This window comes from Tupaia chinensis, unplaced genomic scaffold (assembly GCF_000334495.1).
Source record: "Tupaia chinensis unplaced genomic scaffold, TupChi_1.0 Scaffold000093_1, whole genome shotgun sequence".
In the NCBI taxonomy this organism is placed as follows: Eukaryota; Metazoa; Chordata; class Mammalia; order Scandentia; family Tupaiidae; genus Tupaia; species Tupaia belangeri.
The window spans coordinates 11,575,751-11,594,469 of NW_006159555.1; the positions used below are offsets into that span (position 1 = coordinate 11,575,751).

The 18,719-nt window shown below is 45.1% G+C and overlaps 1 protein-coding gene across 1 annotated transcript; it reads right to left on the reverse strand.

Annotated features, from left to right (window-relative positions):
• Positions 1–1,126: 1,126 nt before the first annotated feature.
• Positions 1,127–11,634, reverse strand: VCP (valosin containing protein). Its single transcript, XM_027769814.1, has 16 exons — positions 11,523–11,634; positions 11,163–11,335; positions 9,635–9,777; positions 8,972–9,102; positions 8,335–8,466; positions 7,420–7,522; positions 6,101–6,234; positions 5,887–6,022; positions 5,417–5,529; positions 4,848–5,012; positions 4,636–4,758; positions 4,173–4,385; positions 3,673–3,981; positions 3,239–3,394; positions 2,457–2,611; positions 1,127–2,311 (listed from the first exon to the last, which is right to left on the reverse strand). Exons 2-16 carry the CDS (start codon positions 11,327–11,329, stop codon positions 2,206–2,208), a joined length of 2,286 nt encoding a protein of 761 aa, XP_027625615.1. The 5' UTR covers positions 11,330–11,335; positions 11,523–11,634; the 3' UTR covers positions 1,127–2,205.
• Positions 11,635–18,719: the final 7,085 nt, after the last annotated feature.

Below are 18,719 nucleotides of genomic sequence, written 5' to 3' on the forward strand. Positions count from 1 at the left end.
GGTGATTTCTCACTTTCCCTCAGTCTTTAAGGCAAGCATATGTACCGTCTGACAAAAAACAAAAACAAACAAAAACCCCGATTCTCCAACCATGGTGTGGTTATCCTGTGGGAAGACATGATACGATACAGTAACCACATTCCAATTTATTTCTGGGAATGCTGTGGAGGTGGGGGCACAGGGGATGGAATACCAATACAATTACCTCTCAGTTTAAGTATGCAAACTTTTGCAGTGGTAGGCTGACAACTAATATTCCTTCACGCTATTTTCTACAGTTGAAAAAGCATTTTCAAATATTTTATCAGGTTAAGAAACTCAAGGCCCCAAAGAGCAATGCACCTTGTTCATAGCTTCACTGTTATAAACACAATGCCAGAACTAGAACTAGGCCACCAGACTGTTAAGTATTCTAATGTCTTGTTCTGTTTTGTTTTGTTTTTAAAGAGAATCTACATATAGAGGTCCAACTTCTCTTCAGACTTTTGGTAATAAGCAAACCAATCATTCCAACACAAATTTCTATCACCTTCCTATTAGTATCTCTATAGATCGTGGACCAAAAAAATGACACTTTTCTCCCATTATATACCCAAAGCTTGATGGAGTGAGATCTTTCCCCAAGTAACCTTGTCTTTGGTCCTCAGTAAGGTTAGGCTGCCACCCCCCATAAGGATAGGACAGAATAACAAAACTCAGAGTAAGAAGACTGATGCCTAAGTCATCAAGGGACAACAAAAGGATGATCAAACACAGAATCTGGTGGGAAAAGTGTCATGGAAAATAGGAAACAAGCCAATTAAATCCCCCAAGAATGTAAAGATACCTACTTCACAGCACTTGAGTAATACAGATGCTCCAGTTTTTAATTAATCAATGTTAAATTTCTTATATCCTTATAGATTACCCATGTACAACAGAACAGAATCTTTCTTGCCTATTTTAAGTCTTAGGACAACTGATACAAATTTGACTAAGTGGAATATTATCTACACCACTCTCTTTGGGCAAGGCACCAAAGTACTGAGCCCAGAGGCATTAAGTGATTACTTTGGTATTTGTTCAGTGAAGAGATACTCTATACCTGTTTGGAAAAAATGAAGCAAACAATCATCTGAACAATCTGTGAGTGGAAAAGAAAGTTTTACTTTAGGAAAAAAACACATCCAATACTAAAATTTAATGTTAGCAAAACTTATTTTTTATAATGCAAATTACATAAAGCTGAAAAGAATTATAAGTGATTCCTCAATTAGGCAATGAATGTTTGGGATTTTTAGGTGCATCAAAAGGGACTATAGAAACTATTCACCTGCAGACAAGATTTTATCTTTTTTTTTAACCCTGAGATTTTTAAAGGGCACCCCAACATAGTCCTTGGTCAGGACAAGAAAGCTCTGCAGACCTAGCCTTACAGTCCACATCAAATATACATGGAGGAACTCCATATTTAGAGCTCCCCCTCCATAGCAGTCCTATCCAGTGATACAGCAGACACAGGGTGAGGCAGCAGGAGATATCATACCGATGTTAATCAGGCAGAGAAAACGGTGTAATCTTCCAAGATCTCACATCTGGAAGGGTACCTTGGCAACCATGGGCCCAAGGCCCTTCCCGGGTAAAGAAGCAGGCACAAGAGCCAGGGACTCAGGCTCCATTTTGACCCAATGTTTATTGTCCTTTTACAACATGTCATTTTTTGGTTTAGAAACTGCTTGTGATTAGTTTTCCAACATTAACTCAAAAGCATGTAAAATAAAATCAACCTATTTCTATATAAACATCCAGCAACTGTGGCCCTTCACCCACCTACCCAGGTTGGATAGGGGAAAGGGAGAGCTTGGGGAGCGCTGAGTGAAGTGCAGATGCTTTACTGTGTGAGGGTGGTAGTAGTGCCTGGGTTCACACCCCACACAGGCCTCCCTGCACTGCCCCAAACTATAACAGAAATGGCATAGGCTCAAGGCCCAATTCCCTGCTGGTAATTCAATCTCTGCCTCCCAAATGAAAACCGCTTTTATTTTATCGCTTTTGTTTTGAAGTTTTGCAACAGAAACCCCTGTCCAGAGTCTGACTGTAGCTGTCTGTTCAGACTGAGGAATGGAGCAGGCCGTGGGCACACCCCTGATCCCTCTGGGGCAAGTGCCCCCACCCCTAGGGAACAAGGTCCAGCCAGGCCAGCTCACTGCATGCTGGCCACATCACTTAGCCATAGAGGTCATCGTCATTGTCTTCCGTGTACACACTGCCACCTGTGCCACCTCCACTGCCCTGACTGGGGCCAGCTCCACCCTGGTTCCCTGAAGGGAATCTGTGTACACAAGAGAAGAACCAAAAAAGGAGTTAAGACAAGGGTCTGAGAAAGATTTTCACAACCACTCTTTAAATCTTAAATCTCCCACCACCTTAGGTCCCCAAGACAATTTAAGCACTGCTACTGCCCCCATCCAAGTTACCTGAAGCTGCCAAAGCCTCGACTCTGCTGAAGGGTCTGGGCAAACATTTCATACTTCCGAATGTCATTGTCACTAACAGAACGGCGGGCAAAGCGCATGGCTTCCTCAAAGTGATCCCGGCGGATCTCAGGCACTGGATCATCCTCTTCTACTTCCTACAGGGTTGGTAAACACAGACCACCAGAGCTAGTTAGGACTCAACCTAGACTCCCTTGGAAGGCTTTCCTATCTCCCATCACTGTGGTAGCTTATTGGATTCACTGTCCTTCCAACACAACCTGAGTGAGTTGTCTGGCCATACACCCTAAAATTGAGTTACTACTCTGCTTAAAAATTTGTCAATATATAGTAGAAAAGGAAAAACTAAGAATAGAAATCACATCAATGGTTGCCAGAGACTTACAAAGGGGAAAAGATGAAGACTGACAGGAAGGAACTTTTTGAAGTAACAGAAATTTCTATCTTAACTGTGGGAGTCCTGGCTCTTGTGCCTGCATTTTACCTGGGAAGGGCCTTGGGACCATGATTGCCAAGATACCTTTTCCATGCTTTTCATAAAGCATGAAAATTATACCTAAAGGTATATACACATAGCCCAGCCACATCTTCTCAACCCATTCTAGCCTGATAGGTTCACTCAGTATTCTCTTTGATGCCCTGGCTAAACATCTTCTCTGTCATATGACCCAATACCTCATGCTCTCAATCAACTTCAGGGTATGGTAGAAACTGCTCTCTGGTTCCCCAAAATTAGCACATCTAAATAAAGAACTAAGACTTACCATTGCTGATGGGTTCGTCTGCCTCTCCCGTTCTCGCCTAATCTCACTTTCAATGGATTCACGGATGGCCAGCTTGCATGCACGTTGGCAAATCTCTGTCAGGTCAGCTCCAGAAAAGCCATTAGTCATCTTAGCCAGGAACTCCAAATCTACATCCTGAAAGAAGCAACAGAACTACCTTAACATTAAGGTTTTCCTCTCCTGGGATACACTTATCTTTGGACCACTCAAGCTCTCCCAATTCTTCTGTCCCATCTTCTGTCACCCATTTTATTCCTGATTCTAGATTATTCTAGTATCCCCAGATCTTGCACTTTCCATTCAGACCAACTCAAGCCCCAGAAACCCCCAGTGGAATCTTGACCAGGGGCAACAAGCGCTTCACAATAACATGAGGTGAGGACTAATAGAAGTCCCCATCACCTGGCACTTGCCTTGGCAACAGGGGATTTGCGAAGGTTGGCCTTAAGGATGGCAACACGGGATTTCTCATCAGGAAGAGGAATATAGATGAGCTGATCAAGACGGCCAGGTCGTAGGATGGCAGGATCAATGATGTCAGGCCGGTTGGTAGCGCCAATGATAAACACATTCTTTTTTGTGGACATGCCATCCATTTCCGTTAGGATCTGGTTGATGACTCGGTCAGCAGCCCCACCACCATCTCCAATGTTACCACCACGAGCCTTGGCAATTGAATCTAACTCATCAAAGAACAGCACACAGGGAGCAGCTTGGCGAGCCTGTAGGAGATAGACTGACTCAGGCATTTACATAACTGGGTCTCTTAGACCTCAGAAGAAAAGGAAAATGAAGTGACTTTGGCTGCCCCAACTAAGCTGCCAACAACAGATGGTTCTGATTATCCTAAACAGCCTCCATCCCTGCCTTATACCCAAGCAAAGGATACATAGCCCAGCTTCTTATAGCTTACCTTGTCAAAGATTTCCCTGACATTGGCCTCAGACTCCCCAAACCACATAGTGAGCAGCTCAGGACCCTTGATGGAGATGAAGTTGGCCTGGCATTCATTAGCGATGGCTTTGGCCAACAAGGTTTTCCCACAGCCAGGAGGTCCATAAAAGAGAACTCCCTTGGAGGGTGTCATGCCAAACTTGAGGAATTTATCTGGGTGCTCCACAGGATACTAGGAGGAAAAGGAAAAAGGATCAAGGTTACCACAAAGAGAAACAACCCCTCCACCACTTTGTTGTGCACCACAGTCGAAACTCCAGCTTCTCTATGAGCAGACACCTTAGTGTTTCAAACCTAAGAACAGCAAGTTCCTGGATCATAGTCTTAAAACTTTTAACAATGAATGCACTGACACCCTGAGACCACCCAAACCAATTATAGTATACTGAAGCAATGATTCATCCTGGACCAAGTTACCCTACCTGGACCAGTTCTTGAAGCTCCCGTTTAACATCTTCCAGGCCCCCAATGTCTTCCCAAGTGACCTGTGGCACCTCTACCACAGTTTCCCGGAGTGCTGATGGGTTGCTCTGGCTCAAGGCCCACTAAAAATAGGAAAAAGTAGGAAAGAAACTTACTAGGGGAGAAGTTCAAGCATACCTATATGTACCAGAGGTAGGGGCGTGGTCCTTACCCGGAAGTCATCCATAGTAACCGCCAGGGAGTTCATGACCTCAGCATCAATGGTCTCATCTTCTAGGTCAATGAGATCCATCTTTTTTCGGATGGCTTGCAGAGCAGCCTCTGAACACAGGGCTGCTAAGTCTGCACCTACATGCCCATGAGTCTCATTGGCAACCTGCAGAGAGAAGATCTACTCATTATCCTGTCTCTAATACACAGTTGCCTCAGGAGGCTAAGAGACTAGAACCCTGGCCCCTTCCCCTAACTACTATCTTTGGGACCTCCCATTTTCTTGAAATTATATTACTAGTCCTTTCTCTAGCTGGGCTTTTAGTTCTCAAACCTGAACTTGGAGCCTGGATATATGGCTGCCCCAACATTCTTATTTACTCTAACATAGTGTCAACTGAGAAACATGCCAACTTCAGTTTCCCTAATTCAGTCTCACATCACTTCCTTTCCCCTGCCCATGAATCAAAACCAATCTCTTCATATCTTAAGCTTATATACCTAGCCAGTTCCTGACACTGCCTGAAAATAGAGATCCTAACTCCTGGTTAGCCCTCATCATCACTCCACCTGTTCCAGGTCCACATCATCTGCCAGCTTCATGTTCTTGGTATGGATCTGAAGAATTTCCAAGCGTCCTGTAGCATCAGGGATTCCAATATCTACCTCCCTGTCAAAGCGACCTGTGGGACAGTGTGTGAACATAGACAGGGCTCATTTCTGATCCAGAGGGAAGAAGGGGTAGGCCTAAGATGACCAACTATCTCAGTTAGTCCCAGACTGTCCTGGTGTTAGCACTCAAAGTCCCATATCCTGGGAAACCCCTCAGTCTCAGGCAAACCAGGATGGTTGGTCACTCTAGACGGACATTGGATAAGGCAAAAGGACCCCTGGGCCCTGTCACTGCAAAGAGCTTCGGAAATCATCAAAATCAGATGATTTAGGTGAAGGACAGAAGTGGGATCAAGGGATTAAGCCCAATATAGCTATAAATTTCCCTATGAGCAAGAACAGGGTTGAAAGAAATTCGGAGACCTTACCAAATCGCCGTAGGGCTGGATCAATGCTATTGGGTCTGTTTGTTGCTGCCATGACAATCACATGCGCTCTTTGCTTTAGACCATCCATGAGGGTCAACAACTGTGATACAATACGCCGCTCCACTTCCCCATGAGTCTGTCAGGACAGGAAGTCTGGTCAGAAGCAAAGTTAGGACCTTCAACCCCCCACCATCCCCTTAGGTTATGCTCCTACTTTCTCTCTTTTGGGAGCGATGGCATCCAGCTCATCAATAAAGATGATAGCAGGAGCATTCTTCTCAGCTTCCTCAAAGGCTTTACGAAGGTTGCTCTCAGACTCGCCTGCTAATTTGCTCATTATCTCAGGACCTAAAAGAAAAAGAAAGAAGAAAATGGCAAAAAAAAAAAAAAAAAAAAAAAAGTGAAAAAAAAAAAAAAAAAAAAAAAAAAAAAAAAAAATCCTTTTCCAATCTCAAGAGAAATCAGTAATCTTGTTTGCCCAGACCAGCAAAAAGGTCCTGTGAAGTAGCAGTAATCTTTTTTTTTTTTTTTGAGAGGTTTTTGCTATAGGGCGCGTGTGCTTGCCAGACAGACAGAGAGAGACATAGAGACAGAAAGCGAGAAATCACCCCCCAGGGGGGATGGTCACGCCGCAATCCCTTCTCCATTCTCCTCTCGGGATCTTGGGCACACACGCACACGTGCCCAGCCTGAGTTTTAAGCCACCGGGTCCGGGAAGCAAACCGCGGTCGACTACGTGGGAGTCCAGCGACATAGCCATTACGCTAACTGCTGGTTCCCAAGTGGCAGTAATCTTTGCCTACCTTCTCACAACCTCTACCAGCCACTATCTCAGGGAGGCCACCAAGACCAGATTGGAGAAACTAAGGGACTCAGTATGCTTTTTTCCTAGCAGAGCTGAAAAGTGTGAAGATGACAGTAGATGCTCTGGACCTGGCCAGAGCAGGAGAGGAAGCATACCAGTCAGACCTCAACTCAAAGAGCCAATTATCTCAGCCCACCTTCCCCAAACTCTCTAAAATAAACATGCACCTAGGGACCAGCAGTTAGCGTAATGGCTATGTCACTGGACTCCCATGTAGTCGACCACGGTTTGCATCCTGGACCCAGTGTCTTAAAACTCACACCGGGCACGGGTGCGTGCATTCCCAAGATCCCAAGAGGAGAAAGGAGAAGGGATTGTGGCATGGCCATCCCCCCTGGGGGGTGATTTCTCGCTTTCTGTTTCTGAATGTCTGTCTGGCGGGCACACATGCCCTATAGCAGAAACCTCTTCCAAAAAAAACCAAAAAAACAATAAACATGCACCTTTTGATTTCTCATTCTTGCCTGCTACCACTACATCAGTCTGCCTACTGGGAGCACTAGTGCACACTATCTTCCCCAGTTGCTCATCTGTCTGTAATGTATCCCAGTAGAAGCAAGCATGCTAAATATGCATGAGAGCACGGGTGCAAATGGATGTGGTCTCTGGCTTCTAAATCCAGCTCAAAATTAGGTCTTGCCTGATACAGGATTAACCAAGTCTCTTACCATTGATTAAAAAGAAGAAGGCTCCAGTTTCATTTGCCACAGCCCGAGCAATCAGGGTCTTTCCTGTTCCAGGAGGTCCATAAAGCAGGATTCCACGAGGAGGCTGAGGACCGAGGCAGAGTTTGATTAGGTTTAGATTCCCACCTTCTCCCAATCCTAAAATGACTCAAGTAGGGTTCTAGAGAAGGTAAGAATCAGTGTTCCACCCTTGGCACCATCAAGAGTGAGCTCTCAGTAATAAATACTAGCAGTTTACTTTAGGCCGTATTTACTCATTACCAGCAGAAAAAATACTTTTAAAAAACTGGTAAACAATCAGTAACTTTAATGAATTTAGAGCCTTCTATAAACTCTAAAGAATACATCACAGCTCCTCTAATCCAAGAAAACAATGAAAGCCAAATATGAAACAGTCCCAGGATTAGACAGGGCACTTTTTTTCCCCCCTAAGAATTATTTTATTTTATCTTACTTACTTACATACATACATTTATTTAAATTTGCCCAGAGGGGACAGCCAGAGAGAGAAAAAAAATGAGAAAGCAAGCCACCAGGTCCAGGATTCAAACCACGGTTGGCCATGTGGGTGTCCAGTACCCTTAACCACCACCCCACCTGCTGGCCCTCTTTTTTTTTTCAGTTGACAGATGGCATATATGCTCACCAAAGAGAAAGTATTCCCTGATGGGGTGTTCTCATGCAAATCTCTGTTCCTCCATTTTTCCATCTGTCAGGATTTATGGCATACACACATGTGTACCCTGTGTTTTTTTCAAGCCCCTGGGGCCAGAATTTGAACAATGGTAGACCTTATAGAATCCAGTATCCTTAACTGCTATGCTATGGAGCCAGCTGACATTAAGTACTCTTTAATTATCACCTTGAACTTGATCTCACAGAGCCCAGGATGCTCACCTTCACACCAATTGCCTTAAATAGGGCAGGATGTCGCAGGGGTAGCTCGACCATCTCCTTTATCTGAGCTAGCTGCTTCCTACAGCCACCAATGTCATCATAGCCTACTTCATTCAAGGACTCTTCCTCATCCTGATATGCAGAAGACAAAGAAAAGAGAAGACAAAAATACTACTTCAGCAAAAGCTGAGTATCTCCAAATCATTCTATCATCTGATATGTAAAATAAGTATAAGATTCTTCTTCTAAAGGGATCCTCCCTCAAAGAAACAACTATAAAGATCGAAAGCAAAGATTTCTTGTTTGTTTTTTTTTTCTTATACTCCCTTATTGGAAAGGGCTCTCTAAAGCCTGAAGCTGAAAACTGGAAATGGGTCAGAGTTTCAGGATGTCATCATTAGCTCTTACTTCAAAAATTATTCCAATCATGAATGTCTTCTTGGTACAATCTAGATTTTAAATATTCCTGGTATTAGATACTTCCAGGAAACACCCAGACCCAGAAATAAATAGCTCAGAGGTTTCTCACATACTGAAAGAAACTTAGTTCCAAAAAGCAGCAGGCCTTGATAACTACCACATGACTACCATACTGAATAATTAGAAGTCAGGTACAGGGATCAAGAAGATAACTCACCTCTCGTTTGATAGGCTCCCCTTCACAGTGAATCACTGTGTCTGGAGCAACAATGCAGTAAGGACTGGGATCTGTCTCCACCACTTTAAACTCAACAGCACGCATCCCACCCCGGACAAGAAAAATGTCTCCTATGACAACAAGCAGTAAAAGTGAAATTAGAGGTTTAACTATGAGTACAAGTGACAATTCTTCATAAAACCCTGGGATATAAACTAGATATTGCCCTCCCTACTCCCCACCCCCAATACCCATGGACTTAATAAATTAAAATTAGTAAGCACCAGACAAGAGGAGAAAGCTAATCTGTGCAGAATCCCTCTGCTACCCGGAGCACAGTCAACAAAACCAGATGTGCCAGAAGCCTAAGAAGTTTTGACTTCTGGGGTATAACTAGCCCAAGCTTTCACTATAAACACCAATAGAAGACCTAACCACTTTGGACTATGACACAGTCAAAATGGACCACCTTCCCCTTCAAAGGTACAGGAAATAGTTTAATCTCCTAGAACAGACAGGGGATGGAGGAAGGAAAGAAAGACACATGAACATGTGTGCAGGTTGCAGAGGTATGCATACATAGATGAAAATGCTCCAAATGCTCCAAGGTTTATTCCCTACAAACAACTATCCTTATATTCAGTCCCTAGAAATCTCTCTCACCTTTGCGGATGGGTCGATAAGCTTCCAGGAAGTACGGCTTAAGGTATACCTCAAAGAGATTGCCTGTGATGCCTTCCACCGTGTCATCAATGGGTAGCACGTGGATACGTTTGCCGTACTTCACGTCAGGGCATGGCTGGATGCTGAGGATGACAAGCAGACTCCACATTACCAACAACACTGCAGCCCCAAGCACTGGGTGTCCGAAAGGGCCTGGCACAGACAGCTGATGGTGAGCGAAAGAAAAAAGGCAGGGATGGCTTTGGGTGAAGAGAGGAAGGAAAGCAGGGTGGGAGTGAGGGTAAAAGAACAGCCAAGCAGAACTAAGACAAGTCATGCTTGGAACCAGCAGTTGGCATAATGGCTATGTTGCTAGACTCCCATGTAGTCAACCGTGGTTCAAGTGTCAGACCTGGTGACTTAAACTCATGCCGAGCATGTGTGTGTGTGTGTCCAAGACCCCAAGAGGAGAATGGATAAGGGACTGCAGTGTGGCCATCCCCCCAGGAGGTGATTTCTCATTTTCTGTCTCTTTGTCTCTGTCTTTCTGGAGAGTGCAGGCGCACCTACAGCAAAAACCTCTCCAAAAAGAAAAAAAGAAAAAAAAACAAGGGAAGGCCTTAGCCTGACAAGTGTCAGGGTCAGAGAAACAGAAAATAAATATTTTCAGTCAGGCAGTCAGGACATCCTGACTTAAGAGATTATGAACCCCCAGGAAGAAAAGCTACTTGAAACCTAAGACTGAGAATTGGAAGCCTCTTGCCTAAAGTTATGTTCAAACAAGCAAAAATCACTCACACTGGCATGATCTTGGGTCTGCTCTAACCATGCCTCTCTCCTAAGTTAAGCTGGGTCCTCTCAAAATAATTGCTATGGGACCAGCAGTTAGTATAATGGCTATGTCGCTGGACTCCCATGTAGCCGACCACAGTGCAAGTCCCGGACCCGGCGGCTTAAACTCACGCCAGGCGCGTGTGCGTGCGTGCCCAAGATCCCAAGTGGAGAAGGGATTGTGGCGTGGCCAACCCCCTTTGGGGGTGATTTCTCGCTTTCTATCTCTCTGTCTTTCTGGCTAACACACGCACCCTATAGTGAAAACCTCTCAAAAAAAAAATAAATATTGCTAGGTTACCTTCCATGCCCACTCCCCCACCCTATTCCAGCCTCAATGTAAGCCATTAATTAAACACAGTAGTGAGAATAATGAGGAGGTTATTTGGCAGATATACACCCTCAAATGACATCTAAAACCAGTGTCTATGGTCTAGTAAAGTTATACCTCTGGTAATAAACAATAAACAAAGGCAGAAGGAAAGTCATAGAAATGCCAACTTGTCCCAAGGGCTATGCAGAGAGATTTTGAAGTCCAAGAAAGGCAGAACTGAAACCAAAAGGCAACCGTGCAGCCTAAGTCTTCCCATGGCAAAAGGCTTTCTGTATCTGCATCTGCCAAAAAATTGATATATTGCCTATAATGCAGGCTATCTCTGGATTCCCATCCCTGAGGGGCTAAGAACTCCACACACACCTGATAACATCCCCTAGGCGAACACGAAGGTTATTCCGAACAACTCTATTCATTCGAATCTTCTCATCAGAACATGTGTCATCAGAAAGCACAATGCACACAGCTTCCCGCCTCTTCTTTCCTTTCAGCAACACTGTGTCACCTCGGAACAACTGCAGTTCATCCATCTTGGGCTGAGGAAAGAAGGTTAAAACCTTTGGGTCACTGGGCAGAAGGGAGTAAGCCAGCAGCCCTGGAAGTAGAGATTCCCAGTAAAACCTATTCTACCTGCAGTCACTGCAAGAGAAAGGAGAAAAGAAATCTGGGAAAGTCCCTTGAATAAGTGCAATAAAGAAAGACAGAGCTATGGACCCAACTTACCTGGGACAAGGACACCACACTGTTGTCCTCATTGATGGCTTCATCAACAATTAACCGATTGGGACGGTTCTTCTGTTTGAGAATGGCTGTTGATAAGTCATCACCTTTTGAACTAGAGAGAGGACATAAAGTCAGTCCCAACAGATACTCTAGTCCAAGGTGTCCCATCATTTTCTAAAATTCACATTAAGGGAAGAAAATAGTGGACATATGAAACTGTCCTTAAACCAGAAAGCTCAGATGAAGAAAATTAAGCTAGGACCACAAGGAGCAATACCTGGCATACATTATCATCATCCCCATTCCAAAAGCCCTTGATATTTTGAGCAATCAATTGCGTCCAGCTATAAGGCCCCAAGTGATCCTGTCCTGCCCAAGAGTCAGAAAACCATGGCCTAAGATATGAGTCATAACAGAAGTAAACTCTAAAGATTAATTTAAAAATGTTAGTCTGGACTGGTCCTAGAGGCGAAGGAAGCAAGATTCCACATGGCCAGCCATGGTTCAAATCCCTGCCTCTGTTGCTTGAAAAACATACTGTGTGCCCAAAATCCCAACAGGATATAGAAATAAAAGAAGGGATTGCAGCATGACCAAGTGCCACTGTGGGTGTGCTTTCTCCCTCTCCCTAGTGTATTCACTCTAGAAAAAGGAAATGTAGTCTTAGACTGTACAGGATAGTGATTAAGAGCAGGGGCGTTGTAGAGTAAGCAGGTGGCGTGGTGGTAAAGGTGCTAGTCTCCCATGTGGTCAACCACAGTTTGAGTCTCAGACCTGGTGGTATGTCACTGGGTGTGTGGGAGGGGTCCCCAAGATCCCAAGAGGAGAATGAAAGAAAAGGGATTATAGCATGACCATCCTCCCTGGGGACAGGGGTACTATTTCTTGCTTTCTGTCTGTCTCTCCAGTGAGCACATGTGCCCTGTACAGTAAAAATCTCTCAAAAAAATAAAGTATATATTTAGCAGGGCCTCTGTAGTCAGGTCTGTTGAGTTTGAATCCCAATCCTGTAATCTTGGGCAAGTTATTTAATTCTTCTAGACTTCAATGTTCCCAATGTTAAAATAGGGAATATAGGAACCAGTCAGGGGCATACTAGTTAGGCGGCTGGATCTTTCAGGGCTGACTGCATGGTTCCAGTCCCAGAGGCTTGAAAATACATGCTGGGTGCATATGCATGCATGACTGAAATCCCATAGTGTGACTATCCCCCCTAGGAGGCTTCTTTCTCCCTCCCTCCGTCTCTCCCTTTTTTTAAAAAAGGGGGCAGGGGGCTGGCAGGAGGTGTGGTGGTTATAATACTAGACTCCCACATGACCAACCATGGTTTGAGTCCTGGACCTGGAGGCTTGCTTTCTCACTTTTCCTCTCTCTCTCTGGTCAAATTTAAATAATAATATAATAAATAGAATTAAATATTTTTTGAGAGGTTTTCGCTATAGGGTGCGTGCACTCGCCAGACAGAGAGAGACAGAGAGACAGAAAGCGAGAAATCACCCCCCCAGGGGCGATGGCCACACCGCAGTCCCTTCTCCATTCTCCTCTCGGGATCTTGGGCACACATGCACACGTGCCCGGCGTGAGTTTTTTAAGCCATCGGGTCTGGGACGCGAACCGCGGTCAACTACATGGGAGTTCAGTGACATAGCCATTACGCTAACTGCTGGTCCCAGAATTAAATATTTTTTAAAACTTTTTTTAAAAAATTGGGAACCAGCAGTTAGTGTAATGGCTATGTTGCTGGACTCCCATGTAGTCGACCACGGTTCGCATCCCGGACCCGGTGGCTTAAAACTCACGCCAGGTGAGTGTGCGTGCGTGCCCAAGATCCCGAGAGGAGAATGGAGAAGGGACTGCGGTGTGGCCATCGCCCCTGGGGGGGTGATTTCTCGCTTTCTGTCTCTCTGTCTGTCTCTGTCTGGCGAGCGCACGCGCCCTATAGCGAAAACCTCTCAAAAAAAAAAAAAATTAAAAGGGGGATATAATAATATCTATTAAAGAAGTTTGTCTTAAGCAAAATAATAAATGTACAGTGGTCAATGCAATGCCTGGCACATGGTATTAATGATCACCACAATAAGCACTGCAAAGCAAAGCACTAGTTATCTCTGTGTTAATCTTCCAGAGCAGAAAGTGAGTTAGAAAATGTCCCTTAGGAGTCAGGGAACAATGAAGCAGAATCATTAGCACTAACCTCCTCACAGGCTTAACCTACTGAATGCCAGAGCATTCTACAGTACCAAAGGATGCCAAGCACAAAGACCATCATTTTAAGAAAAAAATATTAACAGAACTGAAACCTTCAGAAAGAGGCTCAAGATTAAAAGGAGTAATTTCTCCAAAGGCACTGAGCTTCACAAAGCTCATTCTAGTCAGAACCAAGAAATACTCAGATATGAGAGGAAACCAAGTTCCTCTTATCCAAACCAAGGTGGTCCTGAGTCTAAATTCAGTTCCTGCTGGGATAGCAGGTAGTGTGGTGGTTGAGGCACTAGATTCCCACATGGCCGACCATGGTTTGAGTCCCTGACCTGGCAGCTTGTTTTCTCACTTTCTCTCTCTCTTGCTCTCTATGTATGTCTCTCTCTCTGGTGAGTGCACATGCCCCATAGCAAATTAAAATAATAATAATGAATAAAACTAAATTAAATTTAAATGTAATTTAAATTTTTAAAAATTACATTTCTGTCATTTCTAGAGGTTAGGAACATTCATGAGACATTGATACCAATTTCTTACCTAGTTCATCTTCAGCCTTCACTTACTAGACTCAGTGGGCTCTTCCTCTGAAGAGCAATCTCTTTTTTCTTTTTACAGAATTATTTATTAATTTCGTTATCATTATTTTTTAATTTGACCAGAGAGAGAGAAAGGGAAAGTGAGAAAACAAGCTGCCAGGTCTGAAACTTAAACTATGGTGGAACATGTAGGAATCCAGCACCCCAACCACCAGACCACCTGCTGGCCCCTAGCTACCTCTTCTTGGTAAGGCTTGGGAAGTCATGATTACTAACCAAACAGGGAGGTCAGATAATGGAGGAAGCAAAGAAAAAAAAAAGATTTTAAATTATTTTAAATGTTGTGTGCTGGGGGGGGGCAGGGGGGGGATGGTGAGAAAGCACCCCCAGGGGAATGGCCACTCTGCAATTCCTTCTCCATTCTCTTCTCAACATTTTGGGCACACATGCACATACATGCTACGCCTGGTATGTCTTTCAAGTTGCCAGGTCTGTGACTTGAACCACGCAGTCAGCCATGTGGGATTCAGCCACCTTAACCACCATGCTGACTGGCTCAATAAAATTATTTCTTCACTCAACAAATTAATGAGAGTCTACTTACTATGTGCCAGGCACTACTCTAAGGAATTGCAGATATATCAGTCAACAAAATAAGACAAAGCAGTGCTCCTATTGACAATGTCATCATAGATAGCTAGAAAAAGAAAAAAAAAATGCCAGTGTTCTAGAATATGAGCTGGGAGGCTGTGCCACAAGGGGAAGGTTGCCAGTTAACATCTGGAGACCTGAGTATGCTTGGCATGTACATGCCCCATTATTTAGGGCTGGCTGGGGCTAGAGGTGGATAGAGGCAAAACGATCCTGTTGAAGGATTCTGTTGAGGGTACTGTCTTCTTGCTTACAGAAATAAATAAACTAAAACAAATGGGGCTGGCAAGTGGCATGGTGGTTAAAGATGCTTGGACTCCCACATGGCTGACGTGGTTCAAGTCCCGGATCTGGTGGTTTGCACTTGCTCGTGCTCTCTCTTGTACTTTGTCCCTCTGGTCAAAAAGAAAAAAAGTAAAAAAGTAATAAAAGTAAATAAAAATAATTCTTAAAAAAAAAAACCGAAAAACTAAAACAAACAACTAATCAGCAGGGCCAGCAAGGTGGCATGATGGTTGAAGCACTCAATACCCACATGGCCTGCCAAGGTTCAAGTCCCAGACCTGATGGCTTGCTTTCTCACTTACCCCCTCTCTCTCCATTGCTTTTATTTAAAAAATAAATAAAATAAAATAAACAGAATAGCAGGTGGCTTAATGGTTATATTGCTGGACTCCCATGTAGTAGAATGAGGTTTGAGTCCTGGACCTGGTGGCTTAAAACTCATGCCAGGTGCATGTGCATGCATGCCCCAAATCCTGAGAGGATGGAGGAGACGGAACTGCAGCATGGCCCCCTCCTGGAGGTGATTTCTCACTTTCTTTCTTGGTCTCTCTGGTGAAAGCACACACCCTATAGCAAAAATCTCTCTAAAGAAAAAATAATAATAAATAAAATTTAATAAGTATTTCTTTTAAAAAAATTCACTAAGGAGTTAAGGAGTTTGTACATCCTTTTACTCCTGATATACCCAAAAAAAATACAAACCCCATCTAACAAAAAGTAGTAACACTTTTGGGATGAGCAGATGGCAGAATGGTTATGTCACTGAACTTCCACAGTTGACCACGGTTCGAGCCCCGGACTCAGTGGCTTAAAACTCAGGCTGGGGAACCAGCAGTTGGCGTAACGTCTATGTCACTGGACTCCCACGTAGTCGACCGCGGTCCGCGTCCCGGACCCGGTGGCTTAAAACTCACACCAGGTGCGTGTGTGCCCAAGATCCCGAGAGGAGAATGGAGAAGGGACTGCGGCGTGACCATCCTCCCTGGGGGGTGATTTCTCACTTTCTGTCTCTATGTCTCTCTCTGTCTGTCTGGCAAACACACCCTATAGCGAAAACCTCTTCAAAAAAAAAAAAAAAAAGAAAGAAACTCAGGCTGGATGCGTGCGAGTGTACCTAAAATCCCAAGAGAACGAGAAGGGACTGTGGTGTGGCCACCCCCTATGTGGGGTAATTTCTCATTTTCTGTCTGTTTCTGTCTGCCTCTCCAGTGAGCGCACATGCCCTATAACAAAAACCTCTCTAAAAAAGAAAAAAAAAAAGTAATAACACTTTTGGCTAACTCTCATGCATATACCAAACATCTTTAAACACTGCCTTGAAACTCCAAGGGTAGTTTCCTTAGCTCAAAATTGCCTACCACATCTCAGGAACCAGCAGTTAGCGTAATGGCTATGTCGCTGGACTCCCACGTAGTCGACCGTGGTTCACGTCCCAGACCTGGTGGCTTAAAACTCACGCCGGGCGCGTGTGCGTGCGTGCCCAAGATCCCAAGAGGAGAATGGAGGAGAAGGGATTGCGGCGTGACCATCCCGCCTGGGGGGTGATTTCTCACTTTCTGTCTTTATGTCTCTCTCTGTCTGTCTGGCGAGCGCACGTGCCCTACAGTGAAAATCTCTCCAAAAAAAAAAAAAATTGCCTACCACATCTCAAAAGTGTGCCACTCTGAGCTTCATGCTGCAGAGTAGGCAAACTCTTCCAATGTTTATAAACACTGTGGAGGTCAAACATGGTCAATGTGACAGCTGAGGGCAATGTAAACCTATCCTTTCTTCTGCTCCCCCACTTATCAAAATATCCTTCCAGTTTATCTTCCTGTTAGATCTATAGAACTAGGGCTGGAGAAAAATAAAATGCCAGATGGCTCTAGTCATCTAGTTAGTATTTTAATCTCAAAGCTGCATTCTAGAAAAAACTCCAATCTGCCTACCATTCCTGACCTTGGCTCTGGAGATAAGTGCTATACCCTTCCCTTAAAGTAAAAACCTCCACTTTACCATCTCCTGAGATCAGCAGTAGTAATCTCTAAAGGAGTGAATTCAGCCTGACCATAGGCCAAGGGAACTCTGGACACACTTTGGGACATCTTCCATTGTCTCCTGCATGAGTCTGGACCTTACCAGAATCCCAAGGGGCCACAGGGAACTTGGAGAGGACTCAGGTAACAGTCATCAAGATGACAGAGAGGTTAGAATCAGCCTATGATGCCAATTTCCAAGGATTTTAGATCTTTGTTTATTTTTAAGACAAAAGGCTAACTTGATACAATCTAAGAAAATATTGTATTTAAGTATTAGCATTTGGGAACCAGGAGTTGGTGTAGGGTTATGTCACTGGACTTCCATATAGTCAACTGTGGAGTCCCAGACTCGGTGGCTTAAACTCAGCATCCCCAGAAGAGAATGGAGAAGGAGTCCAGGGTGGCCAACCCCCTGGGTGATGATTTCTCGCTTTCTGTCTCTCTGGAGAGCGCACGCGCCCTATAGCAAAAACCTCTCAAAAAGTATCAGTATTTGGTCCTTTTAAAAAAGCGACCAAGTCATTATTTCATTCCAATTCAGAACTTTAAAGGGAACACACCTCAAAAAACTCATCTCTTCAAGGCAAGGGGGTGGTGACTGCAGAAAGTTTCCACAGATGGGCTAGTGTTCTTGTTTTCCACAGCATCTAAAGCTTTCTATAGTTGCCTGGGAAAAGGGACTATGTGTCGTGCTTCCCAGCAGTAAAGGAAACTAAATGCACACCACGAAAGCTAAAACCAGGAAGGCCCACAAAATAAGAAGTGAGATTTGAACTGTAGCAAAAGCTAATAGTAAAGGAAAAATTCCTTTTTCTCGCCCCCAGGGTCATAATAAAGGAAACTAACTGAAGCTTTCTCCTATGAACAAGTCTAAAGTAGGGAGGCCAGAAGCGAGAGGCAGGTTCCGCCCTCTCGCTCACAGCTCACTACTCAGATCTCAGAGGACGCCAACCTCCCGCCAGGTGGACCAGGTTCCGAGAAGGCTCAGTGAGCGTCCCTGAAGCTCGCCGGGTCTTCCCCCGCCCCGGCCTCCGCCTGGGTCTCAGGACTCCAGAGGCCTTCACGTGGCCCAAAGTCCACGCCCACCGGGCCCTGTTGGGGCCTCGAGCTCGCAGGGCCTACTTTCTCCAGGGACCAAAGGCCTTCAGCGGGTGGTAGGCCGGAGCGCAGACGGGCACCGCGAGGCCTCGGAGCTCCGCGCCAGCAGTGTGGGCCCCAAGACCTCGCTAGGCCCGGACCGCCATTCTGAGGGAGCCAATCTGGCCGGCCGGGGCCTGCATGACACAGCACGATCTGGCCCAGGCTCCGACTGGGGCCCAATGCAAGCCCCGCCTAGGGGGCGCGCGGGTGCGCAGCTGGACCCAGCCGGGTCCGCGGTCCTTCATTCGCCCCCTTGGTCTCCTTCCCTAACTCCCGCGTCTCCACCTCCCAGACGCGCCCACGGCCAGGCCCCGCTGGGCCTAGCCAGCGCGGCGGGTCCCACGGAGCGCGCCCCCGCAGCGGGA

Coding starts and splice junctions, on each gene's coding strand:
- VCP (XM_027769814.1), bottom strand. CDS start 11,329: ATGGATGAACTGCAGTTGTTCCGAGGTGACACAGTGTTGCTGAAAGGA. Junction 4,759..4,847: donor TTACTATGGATGACTTCCGG/GTAAGGACCACG, acceptor TCCTATTTTTAG/TGGGCCTTGAGCCAGAGCAA. Junction 2,312..2,456: donor CGAGGCTTTGGCAGCTTCAG/GTAACTTGGATG, acceptor TTGTGTACACAG/ATTCCCTTCAGGGAACCAGG.